Here is a 23,866-nt window from a genome sequence, read left to right on the forward strand (position 1 = left end):
CAGTGGTTTAATCCGTCACATCTTTAATGCGTTACATCTTTAATGCGCTTATATTTAATGCGTTACATCTTTAATGCGGTTATATTTAATGCGTTACATCTTTAATGCGTTACATCTTTAATGCGGTTATATTTAATGCGTTACATCTTTAATGCGTTACATCTTTAATGCGGTTATATTTAATGCGTTACATCTTTAATGCGGTTATATTTAATGCGTTACATCTTTAATGCGTTACATCTTTAATGCGGTTATATTTAATGCGTTACATCTTTAATGCGGTTATATTTAATGCGTTACATCTTTAATGCGTCACATCTTTAATGCAGTTATATTTAATGCGTCACATCTTTAATGCAGTTATATTTAATGGGTCACATCTTTAATGCAGTTATATTTAATGCGTCACATCTTTAATGCGGTTATATTTAATGCGTCACATTTTTAATGCGGTTATATATAATGCGTTACATCTTTAATGCGGTTATATTTAATGTGTCACATCTTTAATGCGGTTATATTTAATGAGTTACATCTTTAATGCGGTTATATTTAATGCGTTACATCTTTAATGCTTTACATCTTTAATGCAGTTATATTTAATGCGTCACATCTTTAATGCAGTTATATTTAATGGGTCACATCTTTAATGCAGTTATATTTAATGCGTCACATCTTTAATGCGGTTATATTTAATGCGTCACATCTTTAATGCGGTTATATATAATGTGTTACATCTTTAATGCGGTTATATTTAATGTGTCACATCTTTAATGCGTTTATATTTAATGCGTCACATCTTTAATGCGGTTATATTTAATGCGTCACATCTTTAATACGGTTATATTTAATGCGTCACATCTTTAATGCGGTTATATTTAATGCGTCACATCTTTAATGCGGTTATATTTAATGCGTCACATCTTTAATGCGGTTATATTTAATGCGTCACATCTTTAATGCGGTTATATTTAATGCGTCACATCTTTAATGCGGTTATATTTAATGCGTCACATCTTTAATGCGGTTATATTTAATGCGTCACATCTTTAATGCGGTTATATTTAATGCATTTCTTATCAACAAGAAAATGAGCAATGCGCATCTTTATTAATAAGAGATAGTTTGTTTTTGTGCGAGTTAAAGATGGATTGAAGTGAACAGAAAGATGAGAGAGGTGCAGTCTTCACCCCATTATACATTGCAAAAAAATACTGTTTTGATTTGTTTTGGCTTGTTTTCCAATATAAATATGTAAAACTCATTTAAAACACTAAAACACATTTTACTTTAGCAGCTATACTGCAGAAGAAAAGTTTATTATCTGAGAATGTTGAATATAATATTAAAATACAAATATTTAAAATATAAGTATAACCAAGTGAAAAATACACTTATATATAAAATACACTTATATTTAAGATACATCCTCTTACAGTATTTTTAGATGATTTTAAATGGAAAACAAGACAAAAACACTTGATAACAGGTTGTTTTGCAGTTAATTTCTTTACTGAATTAAACTTAAGAAAAAGTATTTTCCTTTAATTCAGTGAATGTCATTTAGAGGTATTTTTAAAAGATGATTTTGTCCTCTTTATTGTTAGTAAGAACGTTTAATTTTAACATTTTAAGCCTTAAAGGAACAGTTCACCCAAAACATGTCAGTCATGGTCACTATGAACTGTTGTTGTATGGAAAAGAGATGCATGAATATTTTTCATAATATCTCCTTTTATGTCCCGCAGAACCCCCCCACAAATCGAGGGTGAGTACATAATGACAGAATTTAACATATGACTATTTAAAATTAAAAACTATTTAAAAAAACAAAACCGGGTCCGATTCTCCCATCACTGACCATGATATCAGCTTCTCTTTTGGCGTAACGCAGATTTGGATCGAGCCAGTACATGAGCGCCTTCACCTGCTTCCAGTTCAGGAAGATGATGAAGACGAGGAACAGGAAGTACATCACGCTCAGTCCTGCCGCACAAGAATTCACAGACAAAGACGACTTTGAGAGAATCACTTTAACCTTCTAAAACAACAAACCAATTAGATGCGAGCGCAGACATGATATACAATGACATTGTGCAATCTTTGGTTGAATTTAAACATGTTAAAAAAAATTACCCAATCTAAGAGTATTATTATACTTGCATGATCCTTATAAATGTTATGGGTGTTAAAGGTCGAAAATGCCAAAGAAACGTTTTAATATAGACACTATCGAAAATGTGATGCATTTCGCCATACAAAAAAACAGCTGGGGGAATCCCACAAAAACAAGTGTAGGGTACTTTCACCCGATAATCACGATATACTTTGCTTAAACCAAACGAAGCCTGTTTTTAAGACAATTAAGATGTTTTGCATGGACAAAAAGATAAATCAGCATAGATTTAAGGCAATACAAGAACTACTACCATGATTAATAATGCTAATGGTACTAATATACCATTTACATAACGTATAATTTTTTGCCTCACAATATTGAGAATTAAATTGTGTCTAAGTCATGAAAATACTGTTCTAATGCATAATTGCACAATCCAATTGGCTTTGTTATCTCTTCCAAGCAAAATATTGTATTATGTGACATGTGACCTGGACGGCAGTAAGAGAACAAAATCTGGCCATATGCCACTCACCGAACACAATCCGCCATATTGCTGGATGAGGTCTTGTGAACGGGCCTGTAAAGAGATAAAGAGGTTATAAACTGAATCAAAAAGAGTGACTATGATCATAAAACACTGGAGTTTGCCCCAAAGACTGACATGTTAACACAAGCGGTTATTAGGACTTCTCATATAGCAGTCGGAGTTAAAGGGACAGTTCCGCCATCTCCTTTTGTGTTCCAGAATTTTCATTCTGGGCGAACTATCCCTTTAAATGTCTCTTACCGTTGGGGAACTATCCCTTTAAATGTCTCTTACCGTTGGGGAACTATCCCTTTGAATGTCTCTTACCGTTGGGGAACTATCCCTTTGAATGTCTCTTACCGTTGAGGAACTATCCCTTTAAATGTCTCTTACCGTTGAGGAACTATCCCTTTCAATGTCTCTTACCGTTGAGGAACTATCCATTTAAATGTCTCTTACCGTTGAGGAACTATCCCTTTAAATGTCTCTTACCATTGGGGAACTATCCCTTTAAACGTCTCTTACCGTTGGGGAACTATCCCTTTAAAGGTCTCTTACCATTGGGGAACTATCCCTTTAAACGTCTCTTACCGTTGAGGAACTATCCCTTTAAACGTCTCTTACCGTTGAGGAACTATCCCTTTAAACGTCTCTTACCATTGGGGAACTATCCCTTTAAACGTCTCTTACCGTAGGGGAACTATCCCTTTAAACTTCTCTTACCGTTGGGGAACTATCCCTTTAAACGTCTCTTACCGTTGGGGAACTATCCCTTTAAATGTCTCTTACCGTTGGGGTACTATCCCTTTAAATGTCTCTTACCATTGGGGAACTATCCCTTTAAATGTCTCTTACCGTTGGGGAAGGCGAGGACACTGATGACCAGGAAGAAGGAGATGACTAGGATCAGTCCCACCCACAGGTTACTATCAGGGTTACCATCATCTCTGCAATGGAAACATGATGTCATACAGTCACAGCTACACCAACAATCATCACAAACGGCTCATTGTACTGTTCCTCTTTTAACAGAGTTACATGGGGCGGCTGTGGCTCAGGTGGTAGAGCGGGTCTGCTGCTAATCGCAGGGTTGGTGGTTTGATTCCATGCCCACATGTCTCCATATGCCGAAGTGTCCTTGGGCAAGACACTGAACCCCAAATTGCTCCCAATGGCAGGCTAGCAGCTTACATAGCAGCTCTGTCGCCATTGGTGTATGAGTGAGTGTGTGAATGGGACACTGGTGAATGGTTGTGCAAAAACCCTCAACTCTTGCCAAAATGCAGGTGTGAAATATCAAGCAAACATTTCGGCACCCAGATAATGATTAACTCATTTAATAAACCCACATTCACCAGAGTCAAATTTCCTGCATAATATGATAATAAAATGACATAGTCTCTTTTTTTATAACACCTGTACAACAAACACAAGCACTGCAACATCGGTTATAAATATGGTTGCTAGGCGACGTCTCTATTGGCATACCTGCTAATCTAATGGGAGTGTCGCCATTTTGCCATTTATTATGCGCTAATGTTCGAGCCATTGAAACAGAATGTCTTAATGGTCTAAGATTGCCGATATCAAAACAGACTTTGAATGCAACATACGTGGACAGTCTTGCACCTTTATCATTTTTATTACATTTTCAAATACTTTTAGATTCAAATCAAAGTTTGCAATGTTGTGATTCACACCACAGCTGGCTTTCAACTATTTTATTAAAGGGACAGTCCTGAAAAAACCCCCAAAATGAATCACCCTCATGCCATCCTAGATGTGCATGACTTTCGTTCTTCTGCAGAACACAAATGAAGATTTTTAGAAGAATATCTCAGCTCTGTAGGTCCATACAATGCGAGTGAATGGTGACCAGAACTTTCAAGCACATAAAGGCAGCATCAAAGTAATCCATACGACTCCAGTGGTTTAATCCATGTCTTCAGAAGTGATTTGAGTGGTTCTTTTTTAATATAAATCTCTATTTTCACTTTCTACTTATTTGCATTTTTCGTGCATATCGCCATCTACTGGGCAAGGAGGAGAATTTATAGTAAAAAAAATAACTTAAAAATGTATCTGTTTCTCACCCACACCTATCATATCACTTCTGAAGACATGGATTAAACCACTGGAGTCATACACATCTGGGATGGCATGAGGGTGAGTGAATGACTACGTTCAGAAAGCGGGTTATTGCGGGAAAGCAGTGTTCCGGTTTAAAGCCGCGCAGTCTTTACTCCTGTATACATACGGCGCCGTCAGTAAGCAGCTTCCAACACAGAAACGTAATTTCGCTGTGACGCTTGCGTAAACAACAAACATTGTATTCCAGGAAGACCTCACTATTTTATTCCCCATTGCTTTGCTTTATTTTGAGATATTCCAGAGTTGTTGCGGTGTTTGTTTCCTGACCTTTCTATCGCAAACTGCTGTGGAATTGCGCTTCAATAGTGGGTTTTCCCTTTACGGAAAACTCCGGGATTCCCTCAATGTACAAGCGCATATATGTGAACATGAGGGACCATCAATATTTTACAGTGGTGTTTATAAATGGGCATGGTTTATAGTAGGGATGCACCAAAATTTCGGCCGCCAAAAATGACATTTTTGGTTTTGGCCGAAGAGAAAAAAGGCCGAAAATATGAGCCGAAAATATATGCCTCCCCGCCCCTCAGTGCTCAGGTTTCGCTCTCGATCGATCTAGCCATTATCGCGGCGCTACCAAGCAAAGGCCGATACCAAGCAGTACCGCCGCTCCCTATACGCATGCTACGCCGTCTGCGTAGGGCACCAATGCATTGGGGAACTATCCCTTTAAATGTCTCTTACCGTTGGGGAACTATCCCTTTAAATGTCTCTTACCGTTGGGGAACTATCCCTTTAAATGTCTCTTACCATTGGGGAACTATCCCTTTAAATGTCTCTTACCGTTGGGGAACTATCCCTTTAAATGTCTCTTACCATTGGGGAACTATCCCTTTAAATGTCTCTTACCGTTGGGGAACTATCCCTTTAAATGTCTCTTACCATTGGGGAACTATCCCTTTGAATGTCTCTTACCGTTGGGGAACTATCCCTTTAAATGTCTCTTACCGTTGGGGAACTATCCCTTTAAATGTCTCTTAACGTTGGGGAACTATCCCTTTAAATGTCTCTTACCTTTGGGGAACTATCCCTTTAAATGTCTCTTACCATTGGGGAACTATCCCTTTAAATGTCTCTTACCGTTAGGAAACTATCCCTTTAAATGTCTCTTACCGTTGGGGAACTATCCCTTTAAATGTCTCTTACCGTTGGGGAACTATCCCTTTAAATGTCTCTTACCGTTAGGGAACTATCCCTTTAAATGTCTCTTACCATTGGGGAACTATCCCTTTAAATGTCTCTTACCATTGGGGAACTATTCCTTTAAATGTCTCTTACCGTTGGGGAACTATCCCTTTAAATGTCTCTTACCATTGGGGAACTATCCCTTTAAATGACCCGAAAGCAGTTGCGGAACACAGACGATCGCTTCACGCTCTTATCACGCGAGCGCGACAATCCTCTTGACTACTGGCGCATGAACAAAGATGGCGGACTGCACGCAGGTATTACAACTGTTTTGCACAATAATTTTATATTATTTAAGTATAAATACGTTTACATAAACAGAATAGAGGCCCTCGGCTGTTCTGTGTTTTGCCTGTTGCTTTCATTAAAATGACTTTGTAGCATACTTAAATGTTTTGTATTTGCAAGATGCTAGCCTAGAGCAGCTAAGTTCATTACTTGACTGCTGTTTTGCATATCATTATAGTTTTCTAGAACGTTACATTATTTGGATAATTGGTAAAAAATAATCTGTTAAATTTGATAGTTAAAGAACTGAATAAAAAATAATATACTTAATAATGTTTTCATATATTTTCTGTCCAATTTTGGTGCGTTACTTTCAATAAAAGTGTGATCATTTTATCGGTTTGTAGATTTTCAATTCAGATGAATTAAATTCATTAAAAAGTATAATATTAATAAAAAAAAAACTATTTAAAAAAATTTTGGTTTTCGGACAAGTGCAGACTGAATTTTCGGTTTCGGACCAGAACGTTTCCGAACGCCGATTTCGGCAAAAACCCTGGAATAAACGGTTTTCGTAAGTGCACGTAAACATGGTCAATCGCCTCGTTTCCATCCACCTTTCGTGCCATTTTGTTATTGACAAAGTGAAAATGCAAAGAAATGAAAATTGCAACATTTGCCGCCTTCTGCCCGTTTCCATTCAAATGGTCTTTTATGGATATAATTGGTGTTGCGTGATGATGTCATGACTAATAAAACACTTTGTCGTATAAGTTTTGGTTTAGCGCAACAGAAATCTGCCCTGAAGACGTTTCCATTCAGAAATGTGTTTATCGCTAATTCACCTCCAGATGTCCCTAATTTTATCCTCTGAAGTTTAATTAACAAATAAATGCATCAGAAGAGGAACTGCAATCAAAAAGGAACATTTGCCCTTCTGATGCGCATCTAATCCTTCATCTAATATAAAGCATCGCCATGACAACTGCATCATGTCCCGCAGATTTCTCCAGCAACTTTTAACCACCAACTGAACTTGATCATCATCTCAAATTAATTTTATCTTCATAATGCAAATGTATATTTTCTGAAGAAGCAGTAAATGTGATCCGAGGTAAAGTTTTAAACGTTCTGATAGTTTATATTCTTGAGAAAAGTCTAGAACATTCTGAGAACGTCATTCAGACGACTTTATTCATCTACAGAATAGAGTATGGCTCATTTAAGTTTGAGTAAAGAAAAGGCATTTATAGGTCTAAAAATATATAGATTTTTTGGGTTTGGTAACTAATTTTTTTTATTGAATGCTTTTTTCGTTTGGTAATTTATTATATTTAATACAGGGGATTTTGCCGGCATTTTTTCAAAAGTAAAACTAAACAATAATTTTATAGAATTGGGCTGTAAGTGTTTAAAAAAACTAAAAACTAAAAAAGCACTGATGATTTTCTCCAGTATTGTGTATTTATTCTTCATTTAAAACATCTCTGTGCACAGAAATTATGTTTTTTGTAATGTGGGTTAATTCAGTGACTGCCGTCTATTATTTTGAATAGTGTGGAAAAGTAACTTTAATAAATAAACGGATGGATACCGCGATTAAATGAATCACAAACAATGGCCGTTCATTTGTTCAATGTGCAGGAGATATTTGTGTTGCACTCCTGGAAGTGTCCCGTTTGCGGATCGTGAAGATCAATCCATAATCACATACAATAAATTGCCTTTCAGTACTGTCGTCATGGTAACACAGGCTAACGATTGGGGCAAACTCAGTCACGTGACGCTACGTTTTTGTGTTAATTCCAATTTTATCGACAAAAAGAGTTTCCAAACCAGTTTTTCACGACATTTGAAGTATCGACATAGTTTATGCACTTGACTATGGAAAACTATTATGTCGACATTTTAGAGATGTAAGTTTCCATTAGCTTTATTTTGATGCGCTAAAACTTTTTTTGCCAAAATTCCTTGGATGGAAACGTAGTTAATGATGGGAGTATTTTTATTTTAGGGTGAACTATCCCTTTAAGGGTTTGATGAAATCCCTATGGCAAAAATGAATAGGAAAAATACAGTGGGATTCAGTGGTATGCGATATGAAGGGGAGTGGCATTTTATTATTCTAGAGAGCAATTGATTGGACAAAAATGTGTATACGCCCCGAGTGCAAGATGATGTCATACATATTTTTGATCTGTTTTGCAGGGGGAAAACCACTCAGTTAAAAAGTTTCTTTCGTCAATTTTTAAGAGTAAACAAACATTTAGATGACTTTAGAGCTAACAAACATGAACTAAATACCACAAAACAATATATTTTAAAGTCATGGGATCTTTAATCACTGCTAGACTCTACAGGACACACAGCCTAGGTTGGGCTAAAAGGGGGTTGGCTGGTTTTAGCTGGTCTTTTCAGAAGGGAGTATTGACAATTCAATAAAACAGTACACACTAACATTGATATTTTCACAAACAGGGTCGTGTTATAGTAACAACTCTTATCTTTCAATTCCAACGTCACGCATGTTTACTGTTGCGTCCATGTACTCACCGCGTGAACGCAAAGTACATCAGACTGAGCACGGTGCACGTGAGTAATGTGATCGTGTGAGGCTTGTAGAAGAAGTCGATGGTGATATCCTCCACTTGCTGCTCGTTGATCATGCGGAAATGCATTCTGTAGTTCACATCATCTTTGCTCAGTGTCTGACAGCCGTACGCGGACGCCATGCTCGCGCGCTGTCTTAACCTTTGATTACAAATGCACTGTCAGTGTCGCGCGCGCGCTCTTTGTGTTGTACTGCACGAATGCAAACCTTATGATGGCATGCATTTGTGCTGTCCTGCTCTGTACACGTCAAAAGCATGCATGCATCAATGAGGAAACACACTCATGTGCTTTGAATAACGATGCACGCATTGGACACAAAGATGGCAGACACTTTGGGTCAAAACACACATTTCATGCATTTCGATTGGTGTGTGTGATTTGAAAGGCGTGCAAGCGCTATGGAAAGCCGGCTGGGTCAAAAGTGATAGTGTTTCTCGCGCGCTCGAAATCAGTTTGTGGCACAGAGAAATGTGTTTTTAATTTACACATCCAACAGCTGATTGCATTAACACAGAATATCAAAGCAAGTGTCGTCTGCAAACACATATCTCTAGACATTTTTTCTGAGCCATTCTTGTAATAACATAACTGGTGCACCAAATATAGCATGCTAACTATGGCAAGCCGTTTTAACATTTAATCACGTGAAGAATCTGAATTATAGATCTATAATTCTTGATATTCCATCATTACTCGCAGAAACACCCAGTCTTGACATCCAAAATGCAATTTCAACTAGTAAAAATTTAACTTTTGATATTTGGAAGGTCTCCTGGTCTGGTGAGTCCCATTTTCTTATACATCATGTGGATGGCCGTGGACGTGTATGCCATTTACCTGGGGAAGTGATGGCACCAGGATGCACTGTGGAAAGACCACAAGCTGCTGGGAAACCCTGGGTCCGGCCATTCATGTGAATGTCAATTTGACAGATGCCAACTACCTAAACATAGTTGCAGACCAGGTACACCCCTTCATGGCAATGGTATTCCCTGATAATGCACACTGCCACATTGCACACATTGTTCTGGAATGGTTTGAGGAACATGATGAAGAGTTCAAGGTGTTGCCCTGACCTCCAAATTGCCCAGATCTCAATCCGGATCAACAAGTCCGATCCATGGCGACTCCACCTCGCAACTTACATGACTTGAAGGATCTGCTGCCAGATACCATAGGACATCTTCAGGGGTCTTTAAGAGTCACGCATCATCAGGTATGCGCTTTTTTGGCAGCACACGGAGGACCAACATCATATTAGGCAGGTGGTCATAATTTTTTGGCTCATCAGTGTACAGTTTAGAGGAATGCATACTTCATAAACTGTAACCCCCAACGCAAACCCTAAACCTATCCAACGGTGGAGTAAAAATGACATTTTAGAGGTGAAAAAAAAATCAACCTTTTGAATTAGAGGGTGCTGGAACTCTCTTGTGATTATCAAACTGACTGAACATCACAGGCTGTATTGTTGCCCTCACCCTAAAAAATATAAAATTATAACAACAGGCATTCTCTGTCCAGGCCATGGTTCTCAGCAGGAAACCGATGGAGTGCGTACTCCAGGTGGGGAAGGAGGTATTGCCCCATGTGAAGGACTTCAAGTACCTCGGGGACAATGGAGCGGGAGAATCGGGGCAGCGGGGGCGGTATTGCACTTGCTCTATCACACCGTTGTCACAAAAAGAGAGCTGAGCCGGAAGGCAAAGCTCTCAATCTACCGGTCTTTTTTAGGAAATTTTTGTTCCTACCCTCACCTATGGTCATGAAGGCTGGGTCATGACCGAAAGAACTAGGTCACAAGTACAAGCGGCCGAAATGGGCTTCCTCAGAAGGGTGGCGGGCTTCTCCCTTAGAGACAGGGTGAGGAGCTCAGTCATCCGTGAGGAGCTCGGAGTAGAGCCGCTGCTCCTTTGTGTCAAAAGGAGTCAGTTGAGGTGGTTTGGGCATCTGCTAAGGATGCCGCCTGGGCGCCTCCCTAGGGAGGTGTTTCAGGCAGGTCCAGCTGGAAGGAGGCCTCGGGGAAGACCCAGGATTAGGTGGAGAGATTACATCTCCACACTGGCCTGGGAATGCCTCGGGATCCCCCAGTCCGAGCTGGTTAATGTGGCTCGGGATAGAAGTTTGGGGCCCCCTGCTGGAGCTGCTGCCCCCGCGACCCGACTTCGGATAAGCGGTTGAAGATGGATGGATGGATGGACACACTCTCTCTCTCTCTCTCTCTCTTTTTTAAGTTTACCCTTCATTGTTCTTTTTATTAAGAACAGATAGTTTTGTATACCAAAATGTTTGGCACTATTGTTGTTGTTGATTTTCATATTTCAATGTCCATGTAACTTACAAACTACGTGTTACACGAGTCACAGCAGCTATAAATGACCTTTTCTGCCAGATAATTCAAATCATTGCTATTTTTATATAATGCAAAAGGGATTCTTGTAGCTGTACTGTAAGTATAATGACTATTACAACTAGTATTAATGACAGTAATGAATAAGCTACAACAATAACAATATATTGCTTATTGAAAATGCTAAAGTATCTGCATCTGATGAACCTAGTTAAAAAATGTAAGAAAAACAAACAAGCAAGGTGTGTATTAACCCTTTAGGCTGAGAACATGTCCTGTTTCAGTGGCATATATTAAAGGCTTATTGGACAAAGAAAAAAAGGGTCAAGTGTTTGGTACCATTGTAAAAAAAAACATGTTAAAAAAATTCTGATATATATTTTTATATATTCTTTCACTCAGCTTAAGAAACTACTACAAAATAATATTTTTTCGTATTTTTCTTTTTTGACATTATATATCTCTGGGTGTAAATAAGGTGGGTCTGAAAAATTGCATTTGTTTTGTTCCCAATCATGTCAACTGTATCTGAGAAAAAGTTTGTGTTGATACAACAAAGCAATCAAAAATTATAACAAAAACAATTGATCATAGAGTCCAAAAACATCTCCAAACAAATAAAAGATAATACTTGTACATAAGAACTAATTACACATGCAAACACAACAATGACTAAAGGTTTGCATAGCATGCAGACATGATTTTAGTCATGAGATTTCACAGAATGAGTTTCATTCTGTGTCATTTGAGTCATCATTGAGTCTGTGTCGTGTATTTGGCGCCATCTCCTGGTGGTCATATGTAACATTGTGCTTCATGTGGATTATCTAATGATCTATACATCTGATTATCTTGTGTGTGGACTCGTTTGAAAGATAATCACAGACTCTAAATAATGACATGTGATGTTTTATGTTTTGTTTATATTTCGTGAAGTTATAAGGGAAAATGCGGCATATAAGCAACACCAACATAAATGTCAAAGATGTACTTTTACATGCTATTACTCACTATATTTTTGTCTGTTTTAAACAATTAGGCTGGTTGTATTTTACTCTTTGAGAGGTTTCCAACAACATATGACACATGACTATTTGATCAGTTTGATGTTTTTATTGATTGCAATAATATGTAATGTTAATTATCAAAACGAAACACTTCTGATTTGTCTGCAAATATCAAAGCACTTGTTCAGTTTTGGTCATAATGCCCACATGACTTGTAAAGAAGAGCTTCTAATCTTTCAAACGACACCTATTGTGTGTTGGTCAAGACTGTGGTTGATAATAATTTGACCATTTCGTTTTTTCTGCCGGCTGGCCGATGCATGCTTAAAGGGTTAAAAATAATTCATCATTTTTCTTAGATGTATATTTATTTGAATTATATTCAAAAATTGCAACTTGATTATTTCAAAAGCAACACAACAGAAAACAGACATATGATAAAAGATACAATGGTAGTATTTTAATGTGAGCACATACTACAGAACGAATCAAGCTTATAATGGATATCATTTACATTTATGCATCTTCCAGCAACTTACAGCGCATTTATAGATTTTATAATACATGCATTCATGGGAATTGAACCCATGACTTTGGCATTGCAAGCGCAATGCTCTACCAGTTGAGCAACAGGACAAAAACAGAATAAATCAAACAATAATAGAAACATAATAGAAGTGAAATGCAATGTCCTGCAACTGTGATTGGGTCATTTATTGTATCTTCACAAGATGTAGCGACCTCACCAACCAATCCGTCCAATCAAACATCTTGCTTAATAGTGATCAAGGGCTGTTTTGAAAAAAAAAAAAAGAAATAGCTTTGTACTTTTTTGAAAGTTGATTGTGGCATGTTATTTTTCTTGTCAATCAGAATGTACATTACCAGAGTATTGAAGTGAGGTCTGCAAACGGCTTTACTTTCCCAGAAGATCAGGACAAGTGCGAGGATCAACTCAAAACCACACAATATACAGACCAATACTTTCAATCCAACGAACATGGGATTCTGAGAAAGAGGAACACATTCTTAAAAGGCATTTCTTCCTTGCCATTTCTAATAAACACTCATTTGTACTTGTATCCTAGTGTATCCCTTACAAAATGACCTGCAGTACAAGTGTGGTAATATGGACGCAGTATTCCTGCAGTTTTCAGTACTGCAGTACAAGTGTGGTAACATGGACGCAGTATTCCTTCAGTTTCAGTACCGCAGTACAAGTGTGGTAACTTGGACGCAGTATTCCTGCAGTTTTCAGTACCGCAGTACAAGTGTGGTAATTTGGACGCAGTATTCCTGCAGTTTTCAGTACCACAGTACAAGTGTGGTAACTTGGACGCAGTATTCCTGCAGTTTTCAGTACTGCAGTACAAGTGTGGTAACATGGACGCAGTATTCCTTCAGTTTCAGTACCGCAGTACAAGTGTGGTAACTTGGACGCAGTATTCCTGCAGTTTTCAGTACTGCAGTACAAGTGTGGTAACATGGACGCAGTATTCCTTCAGTTTCAGTACCGCAGTACAAGTGTGGTAACTTGGACGCAGTATTCCTGCAGTTTTCAGTACCGCAGTACAAGTGTGGTAATTTGGACGCAGTATTCCTGCAGTTTTCAGTACCGCAGTACAAGTGTGGTAATTTGGACGCAGTATTCCTGCAGTTTTCAGTACCGCGAGTACAAGTGTGGTAATTTGGACGCTAGTATTCCTGCAGTTTTCAGTACCGCAGTACAAGTGTGGTAATTTGGACGCAGTATTCCTGCAGTTTTCAGTACCGCAGTACAAGTGTGGTAATTTGGACGCAGTATTCCTGCAGTTTTCAGTACCGCAGTACAAGTGTGGTAATTTGGACGCAGTATTCCTGCAGTTTTCAGTACCGCAGTACAAGTGTGGTAATTTGGACGCAATATTCCTGCAGTTCTCTTATGAGAGGTTCTCTCGTATTGCGTAAGCTAGCTTACGCTACGGGAAAGATTAATCTTTTCTGAGATATTGAAGCCAAAAAATTATCCTTAATTTTGTATCCATTGTCAACGCAGTGCGGCAGCTGCAGACCTTGAGCGGGCTAGCTAGCGAGCTCATAGGTTGCTCTGCGGCAACTGCTGCAGCCTATAGACGAGCTTGGGCGAACTCGCATCCAATGAGAGGCGTCCGCGCGCTCACTGCATCAAAGCCCGCCAAAATGGGCGTGACTAGAGTGCATATAAGCGTAGTTCGTAGGCTGGAACCCTGATTTTCATCTCTTCAGCGAAGCTCTTCGCATCTCTGAACCAGAAGCCGCGACGCCGTTCGAGGGGAATCAAGCAAGCGTGGACAGCGCTCGAAGAAGCCGGCCGTCTTCGCCACCTTCAGCCGTCCTGCGAGCTATGCCATCCGGCGACGTATCCTTTTTAAAGCAAGCTAGTTCTTAAGAACTTCACAAAAGAGTACGAGCATCTTTTTAAAGATGCCTCGCTCCACTTGCGCCTCATGCCGCGCCCCTCTCAGCACTGGAGACCGCCACATCATCTGCGCTCTCTGCCTGGGACTGGGGCATGCAGAGCTCGCCCTCGCTGAAGGCGGATGCGATCTCTGCGAGGAGCTGCCGATGTCGACCCTGCGGGCTCGACTCAAAGCGCTCAGGACCCGAAGCCGCCGCGCGCCTTCTATTCAGCCGCGCAGAAAAAGCGCCGCTCTCAAAGGCTGTCGGAACCAGTGGTAGAAGCGATTGCCTCGCCGGAGCCCATCCCTCGAGCATCGCCTTCACCCTCCCCGCCCACCGGGACGCGCAGTTGCCGCCGGCGGCTGTTCTGCTGCCATCTCCGGACGAAGCGTGTTCCATCATGGCTCGGACAACGAGGAGTGGTCAGGCTCACGCGCCTCCTCCTCGGCCCAGGAATCCAGCAGGACCCGTGCCGGAGTCGAAGGGGAACTAACACGCCTCCTCACACAGGCCGTCGACCGCCTCGGGCTCAGTGGTCACCGCCCCTGAGCAGGCACCCAACAGACTCGGCGGCTGCTTTCTTCAGAGCCGCCGCCCAGCAGCACCCGCTACCGGGCCGCTCCCTTCCTGCGGAACTCCACGCCGAGCTTTCCAAATCTTGGAGCAGCGCCTTTCTCGGCCAGGGTCCAATCCCACATCTCCACCTCTCTTGATTCGGTGGACGGCGCCACCGAGAAGGGCTACGCTTCCATCCCTCCGGTCGAGGATGCGGTAGCAGCACACCTTTGCCCGCCCTCTGCGAGATGGCGGTCTAAACCAGTGCTCCCGTCTAAGGCCTGCAGAACAACTTCCGCCTGTGTTGGCCGCGCCTATTCCGCCGCCGGCCAAGCTGCATCTGCTCTGCACTCTATGGCCGTTTTACAGATCCTCCAAGCGGACCTTCTCACGGGAGTGGGATGAGGAAAGCAGGCATCCAGAGGCGGTTGCAGACATAAGAAGTCGCGACGGACCTCGCCCTCCAGCGCTACCAAAGCTGCAGCCCAAGCTATAGGGAAGTGCATGGCGGCTGACTGTGACCGAGAGACATCTGTGGCTAGCGCTAGCCGACATGGGAGAAGCAGAGCTCTACGTTCCTCAACGCACCGCTCTCTCCATCCGGTCTCTTCGGCTCCGCGGTGAGTGGTATCATTGACCGGTTTTCAGAGGTCCAAAAAGCCACACAAGCCATGAATCTCTTTCTGCCTCGTCGCGCTAACTCCTCTGCAGGCCGCCCACGTGAGCCTCCTGCACGAGCCTCTTCACAGCGCCCAGCTCAGCAAAGCCAGACTTCTCAGCGTCGACAGGGCGGCCGCCGATCACGCTCAGACAGCCGCCGCAGACCGCCGCCCCACGGGCCTCGGCCTAGAATCGCACTGAAACCTGAACAACCAAAGTCCTCCTAGCTTTGTTGACAAAACGACGGATCAGTCCCGCCGCGGCCGGACCACCGTCAAAGCTTCGCCCCCTGTCAGTCCCCTTCTCTCAGGCTACTACAGTGGTAGATTCAGCAGCCAACAAGCTGGTGTTAACACCAGCTTGCCTGCGCTCAAACGCCGTTTTCACGGCGACCCAAAGAAATCTTGTAAAGAGCAAACATGCCCTATGTGTAGAAAATGTGCCCAGTGTTCACCCCTACACACAAGCATTTCACATCCCGTGTCCCTATCAGAGCACACTCACATAAAGCGGTTACGAACCGCTCGAGTGTTAGAGTTAATAAACGCGCCCACGAGTCCGTGTGCGCGCCCCTCCTCTGCCCGCTCTGTCACACGGCCAGCAAACACCTCTCTGCATGTAAGTCCCGTGCCCGTGACTATGCTCGCACATCACTTATCAGATGTGACTCTTTCCCCATTTACCCCAATCGGGAAGTCACTCACAGAACAGCCTGTCTCTGCTGTCTGCGAGCAGTCATGCATAAACACACTAAGCGCGCTCACACATTCTGTTCAGCTGCTGTGTGCGGCAATCAGGGCGATTTGGCCATTCACCCTCTAACATTACGCTTCAAAGCGTGGGAAGATATTCAGGGATATCCGAATGGGTGTTAAGCACAATAAAACAGGGCTATTTGCTACAGTTCGATCGCCGTCCTCCTCGCTTCAGAGCGCGGCTCGAAACTACTGTGAACACGGAAGCAGCATGCATGCTTCGTTCAGAAATAGCAAACCTTCTGTGCAAAAAGGCCATAGAGAGAGTGCCGCCGCCTCTGAGCGAGTCGGGGTTTTACAGCCCTTATTTTCTTGTCCCCAAGAAAGACGGCGGCCTCAGACCAATATTAGATCTCAGGGTTTTGAACAAAGCGCTTGCAAAAATGCATACAACCAGCAAACTCCTCGCGCATGTGCGCCAGGGGGACTGGTTTATTTTTCTCGATCTGAAAGATGCATACTTTCAGATTCAGATAAATCCCCGTCACAGGCCATTCTTGAGATTCGCCTTTGACGGCCAGGTTTATCAATACACCGTCCTTCCGTTCGGCCTGTCCTTAGCACCCCGTACTTTCACGAAGTGCATGGATCGCTGCGCACCCTGCAGTCAGGGTTTCGCGAATTCTCAACTATTTGGGCGATTGGCTGATTTTGGCACAATCACATACGGAGCTCCTGTCTCACAGGACAGTTCTCCTCAGTCATCTGAACAGTTTGGGCCTTGCAGTCAATTGGACCAAGAGCTCACTACAGCCCAGTCAGGCAATTTCCTTCCTTGGAATAGAACTAGACTCAGTGGCAATGGCGGCTCGCTTATCTACACAGCGGCGCCGTGTTCAGCGACTAGCCGCGTCCTTTCAGATGAACAGCCTCACGCCTCTGAAAAAATTTCAGAGAGTGCTAGGTTACATGGCCTCAGCCGCAGCAGTACTTCAGCTGGGTTTACTGCGCATCGCCCGCTTCAGCATTGGCTAAACACCGCGCGTCTCGCCGGGCTTGGGCCACAGGCCGCCAGCCGATCAGAGTGACTCAGACCTGTATCTCAGCTCTGAAGCCCTGGACAGTGGCCGAATGGTACCAGCGGGGAGTGACGATGGGAGCTGTATCTCGCCGAAAAGTCATTTCGACAGACGCGTCCAACACGGGTTGGGGCGCGGTCTGCGAGGGCTCTCGGTTTTTGGCCTATGGTCAGTTCAGGAAAAGCTCCTTCACATAAATTGTCTGGAAATGATAGTGGTCGAGTGCGCGCTCGTGCGCTTCCTCCCGGTCATTCAGGGTCACCACGTCCTGGTCCGTTCGGACAACAGATCTGTGGTATCCTATCTAAACCATCAGGGCGATGTCAGATCCAGGAACCTCTTCCATCTGACCGAAACGCATACTGAGTTGGTCCCAGTGCCACCTGCGCTCGCTGAGGGCGACGCGCGTGCCAGGCCACCTGAGCGACGGCCCAGACAGACTGTCCAGAGACAATATTCCCCCAGGGGAATGGTCCCTGCACGCTCAAACAGTCCAGACGTTATGGCGCATATTCGGCAGAGCAGAGATAGACCTCTTTGCGTCAGAAGAGAACTCTCACTGCCCAGTATTTTTCTCGAAAAGCGAGGTCGCACTGGCCCAGGACTGGCCCAACCGCCCGCTTTACGCCTTCCCTCCCATCTCGCTATTGCCACAGGTAATGCAGAGGATCAGGGAAATGCGCTACTCGGTGCTCCTCATAGCCCCGCGCTGGGAGAATCAAACATGGTTCCCGGAGCTTACGCAGCTGTCACTGACAGCCCCGTGGCCCATCCCAGTGAGAGCAGATCTCCTCTCGCAAGCTCGCGGCACGATCTGGCATCCCCACCCAGAGCGCTGGGCGCTACACGCGTGGGTGATCAATGACTACCCATCGCTTTGCCAGGAGTAATAAACACCATCATACACGCTAGAGCCCCCTCCACGAGAAGACTCTATGCGTCAAAATGGTCTGTGTTTTCAAAATGGTGCACCGACAGAGACCTGGACTCACGGACATGTGGGGTATCGCCGCTGCTCGTGTTTTTACAAGAGCTGCTGGATAAGGGCAGATCCCCATCCACGCTCAAAGTGTACGTGGCGGCCGTCGCGGCGTTCGCTGAACCCCTGCACGGCCAGTCACAGGGTAAAAACGAGCTGGTCATCCGCTTCCTCAGGGGAGCTAGAAGGATGAACCCTCTGCGCCCCCCATCGGTTCCTATCTGGGATCTTTCTATAGTTCTCGAAGCTATGAAAGCCCCTCCCTTCGAACCGCTTCAATCCGTGGATGTAAAACACCTCTCACTTAAAACCGTTTTTCTAACTGCCCTATCATCAGTTAAATGGGTGGGAGATCTTCACGTGCTCTCTGTTAGCGCTGCGTGTCTTGAATTTGGACCAAGTGACTCCAAGGTAATTTTAAAGCCTAGACACGGCTATGTCCCCAAGGTGATCGGTACTCCTTTCAGAGCACAGATCATTTCCTTGTCAGCGCTACCAGCATCTGATGGCGAACGCACTAACGTACTACTAACGTAACCTCGGTTCTCTCTAGATGAGGGAACGAGTATTGCGTAACCGGCCGTGTTCGCGCCACGATTTTTCGCTTCATTCAATGAAAACCAGGGTTCCAGCCTACGAACTACGCTTATATGCACTCTAGTCACGCCCATTTTGGCAGGCTTTGATGCAGTGAGCGCGCGGACACCTCTCATTGGATGCGAGTTCGCCCAAGCTCGTCTATAGGCTGCAGCAGTTGCCGCAGAGCAACCTATGAGCTCGCTAGCTAGCCCGCTCAAGGTCTGCAGCTGCCGCACTACGTTGACAATGGATACAAAATTAAGGATAATTTTTTGGCTTCAATATCTCAGAAAAGATGAATCTTTCCCGTAGCGTAAGCTAGCTTACGCAATACTCGTTCCCTCATCTAGAGAGAACCGAGGTTACGTTAGTAACCGTTTTCAGTACTGCAGTACAAGTGTGGTAATTTGGACGCAGTATTCCTGCAGTTTTCAGTACCGCAGTACAAGTGTGGTAATTTGGACGCAGTATTCCTGCAGTTTTCAGTACCGCAGTACAAGTGTGGTAATTTGGACGCAGTATTCCTGCAGTTTTCAGTACCGCAGTAGAAGTGTGGTAATTTGGACGCAGTATTCCTGCAGTTTTCAGTACTGCAGTAGAAGTGTGGTAATTTGGACGCAGTATTCCTGCAGTTTTCAGTACTGCAGTAGAAGTGTGGTAATATGGACGCAGTATTCCTGCAGTTTTCAGTACCGCAGTGCAAGTGTGGTAATTTGGACGCAGTATTCCTGCAGTTTTCAGTACTGCAGTAGAAGTGTGGTAACTTGGACGCAGTATTCCTGCAGTTTTCAGTACCGCAGTACAAGTGTGGTAACATGGACGCAGTATTCCTGCAGTTTTCAGTACCGCAGTACAAGTGTGGTAATTTGGACGCAGTATTCCTGCAGTTTTCAGTACCGCAGTACAAGTGTGGTAATATGGACGCAGTATTCCTGCAGTTTTCAGTACCGCAGTAGAAGTGCGGTAACTTGGACGCAGTATTCCTGCAGTTTTCAGTACCGCAGTACAAGTGCGGTAATTTGGATGCAGTATTCCTGCAGTTTTCAGTACCGCAGTACAAGTGTGGTAATTTGGACGCAGTATTCCTGCAGTTTTCAGTACCGCAGTACAAGTGCGGTAATTTGGATGCAGTATTCCTGCAGTTTTCAGTACTGCAGTAGAAGTGTGGTAATTTGGACGCAGTATTCCTGCAGTTTTCAGTACTGCAGTAGAAGTGTGGTAATTTGGATGCAGTATTCCTGCAGTTTTCAGTACTGCAGTAGAAGTGTGGTAATTTGGACGCAGTATTCCTGCAGTTTTCAGTACTGCAGTACAAGTGTGGTAACATGGACGCAGTATTCCTGCAGTTTCAGTGCTGCAGTACAAGTGTGGTAATTTGGACGCAGTATTCCTGCAGTTTCAGTGCTGCAATACAAGTGTGGTAATATGGACGCAGTATTCCTGCAGTTTCCTGTACTGAAATAATACTGCCATCAATTTACCACACTTTCACTTCAGTTGAAAAACTGCAGTTATTTTTTGTAAGGGATCTTTGCTGCATGGATCTCAGATATACTTTACCTTGCTGTCTGACAGGTTTTGGTGCTGTAAAAGAAAGTAAATCAATTAAATATAACCACAGTGGTGCAACCCTGACTTTTATAAAATACAATTGGGTGAAGAATCACAAATTACCGAGGCACCAACATTCATGAACGTGCAGATAACTAGAGCAGCAATGGCCCAGAAAAGGCTGATAATGTTGAATATGAAGGACAGCTTTACCTTTTAGAAAAAGAACATGAAGATAAAGCATTACGTTTACATTGCACCATGATAAAATAAGCGGTTATGAACAATATTTGCACACCGAACACCTACCACAGGCATAAATGGAGAACTTCCAGCTGCGAATGTTAGAATGCCACTTGCAATAAACTAAAAGAAAATAGATAGTTGAAAATTAAACACAGAGTTTTTAGTGACGGCCTAAAAGATGTTAAAGTTATAAAAAACTTTAACATCTAAAAACTTAACTTGGTAACACTTTCTATGAAGCCCATATTTATAATGCATTATAATGCTTTAGTAATGTCTCATAATACACCTTATAATATGTTATAACTTCTCATATAATTGTAACACAATTATAATACTAACCTATTCATAATTATACCTCAGATAATAATGCATTATAACACAAGCAACATACAATTTTATAAGCAGTTTTATCCAATTATATCTGTTATACTGTGTAATATATATATAATATTTATGCTTTAAGTGACTAAAGGAATGTATTCTTACAAACATCCATAAAATATTTTAAGTGGTTATAAGATATTACAAGTTATGCTGGAAGTTATATACATTAAAAATGCACAAAATATAAAAACACACACATTTAATGTAAATTTTGTGATATTACAAAAAGTACTTGTAAAGCTACAAGAATAAAAACTGTTTCTATACTCATAAACTTCAATGTTTGTGCATAAAAGGCAAAAATGATTGTATATACAGTAAATAATTATAATTATAATAATAGTGTTATAATGCATTATACACTAAAGTATAACTATGAACAGGTGAAGTCTTATAATGTATTATAACTGTAGTTCTAAGTATTTTTGAGACTGTATAAATTATTATAAGGTGTATTATGAGACATTATAAATGCAGTATAATAGATTTACAATGCATTATAAATATGGGCTTCATAGAAAGTGTTCATAAACAAGCTGTGATGTAAATACAAAGATTTAAAATGCACTTAACTAATATAAATTATGTGCATTAATAATTATATTCTCTTACTAGGGCGCTGGGTAACGTGTACATCAAATGAGACAGACCGTATTCAAGAGCTATGAGAGTGCCGACACAAATCACAAATATTCCAATGCTGATTTGTGCCGCCTGAAACCAAAAGAACATTTGAATCACTATTAAATATAAAACAATGTGTGTGTTCATTTAAACACGATTTCACTGATCTTATTAACTCATTTTGTACAGATGGTCAGATTTATTTGCTAGCTTTGACACAAAAGCGGATAACATCATTTGTAATTAAAGGAATATTCCGGGTTCAATGCATAATGTTGATTAATGTTACAATGGAAGTGAATGGGGTCATTTTTGGAAGGTTTAAAGGCAGAAATGTGACGCTTATAAACGTATAAAAATTTGTATTATTTGAGCTGTAAAATAGTTGAAATCATTTTAAAATGTGTTTTTATGGTTTACGGTGTTGCGTCAACATTGCAACATTGAAGTTGAATTGTATATATTGGATATAACTTCACACAGATGTGATTAATAAGTGATTTTATGACAGTAAAATCATGTTTACATACATATTGTTTACGTCTTGTGTTTATACTTGTGAAACAGTATTTTAACAGTGTTTACAGATTAAACCCCATTGACTTGCATTGGAAGTGTCTCACTAAAACAATTTTATACGTTTAGAATCAAAACACCAACATAAAGGCAAAAAAAATGCCCCTTAAAATCAATTCCAGATGGCAAATATTGCCTAATTAATAATTAAGTTAATTTCTGAACAGATATAATAAGACATTAGACTTTGAAATGTTGTTCGTACCCCGAGTTCCTTCGGCCGTCCTTTGAGAAACACCTTGTATGCATCTTTGAAGACGCAAGTGAACGTCTCGGGCATCAGCTGCCCGTCTCTCGCATTCCTGATGCTGCCCAGAGGAATGGTGATGACCATACAGTCATCCGGCTTAAAGCTGTACCGCATTTGATCAGAAGTCACCGTCTGTCATGGATAAGAGAACAAATACACATATCTGATGTGCGATCAGTCAGAAGTGAATTTAAAAAGGACTGGGATCATTTCGGACTAATAGAGCAACAAAATACGACTTAAATATCCGAACATGAACGCTGACAGAGTGAGATTGGGGCTGTTTTCAAAACGCTCCTTGCTGTTACTGAAGTGTTTAAAATCATACATCATAAATGAATCATAAAGATAATCAGATTAGACAACATGGTGTTAGTTTGAATCTTATCTTTAGAAACTGTGTCAAACAATCCCACAACCGGGACACACACACACACATCTTTAGTTTTAGGATTTATGTCATGTCTTTGAAAGTCTCAGAAGTTACTTCTAGAGTTACAGAGATATTCCCAAGAGTTTAAAACCTTTTTGAGAAGCGTGGAGTGAATACTCTGGGTAAACTGTGCAGCTGGTAAGAAATGAAACGCAAAGAGAGACATTCATGAGGCATTTAAGCGTCCTGATCTTGTACTGCTAAAATGTTCCTGTTGAAGTAAATATCAGGTTTATTCGTGCTAATAATGTCTCACCTGCTGGATGTGAAGTTTTAGTTTAAAAGTCCCACTGTCTGTAAATTGGACTTGTTTGATTGTAGAAGTTTCTATGAGAATGAAGCTCAAACTGCTGTCATCATCAACATCATCATCATCAGCTCTCACATCAGAGTTGCTATAACTCGGCCAACCACATCTGAGCATGTGTGATGAGTGATAAAATACACACACACACTCACATATATACACACACACACACACACACACACACACACACACACACACACACACACACACACACACACACACACACACACACACACATGTTGTGTTTCCATGTTTTATGGGGACTTTCCATAGACATAATGGTTTTTATACTGTACAAACTTTATATTCTATCCCCTAAACCTAACCCTACCCCTAAACCTA

General features: G+C 41.8%; 2 protein-coding genes across 2 annotated transcripts in view; both read right to left on the reverse strand.

Moving 5' to 3' along the window:
* Nucleotides 1–9,128, reverse strand: part of LOC127655745 (phosphatidylserine synthase 1) — a 26,459-nt gene extending 17,331 nt beyond the window's left edge. Inside the window, exons 1-4 of the mRNA XM_052143712.1 lie at nucleotides 8,769–9,128; nucleotides 3,504–3,595; nucleotides 2,655–2,699; nucleotides 1,862–1,986 (exon numbers count right to left, since the gene is read on the reverse strand). Coding sequence (XP_051999672.1) covers nucleotides 1,862–1,986; nucleotides 2,655–2,699; nucleotides 3,504–3,595; nucleotides 8,769–8,947 — 441 coding nt within the window. The 5' untranslated portion in view covers nucleotides 8,948–9,128. The remainder of the gene's footprint in view (nucleotides 1–1,861; nucleotides 1,987–2,654; nucleotides 2,700–3,503; nucleotides 3,596–8,768) is intronic.
* Nucleotides 9,129–12,292: 3,164 nt separating this feature from the next.
* Nucleotides 12,293–23,528, reverse strand: LOC127655767 (membrane-spanning 4-domains subfamily A member 4D-like). The gene is made up of 8 exons (XM_052143742.1): nucleotides 23,474–23,528; nucleotides 22,740–22,916; nucleotides 21,947–22,048; nucleotides 21,011–21,067; nucleotides 20,825–20,914; nucleotides 20,711–20,734; nucleotides 13,071–13,193; nucleotides 12,293–12,977 (listed from the first exon to the last, which is right to left on the reverse strand). The coding sequence occupies exons 2-8, from the start codon at nucleotides 22,896–22,898 to the stop codon at nucleotides 12,948–12,950; spliced, it is 585 nt and encodes a 194-aa protein (XP_051999702.1). The 5' UTR covers nucleotides 22,899–22,916; nucleotides 23,474–23,528; the 3' UTR covers nucleotides 12,293–12,947.
* Nucleotides 23,529–23,866: the final 338 nt, after the last annotated feature.

Source organism: Xyrauchen texanus, chromosome 15 (assembly GCF_025860055.1).
Source record: "Xyrauchen texanus isolate HMW12.3.18 chromosome 15, RBS_HiC_50CHRs, whole genome shotgun sequence".
In the NCBI taxonomy this organism is placed as follows: Eukaryota; Metazoa; Chordata; class Actinopteri; order Cypriniformes; family Catostomidae; genus Xyrauchen; species Xyrauchen texanus.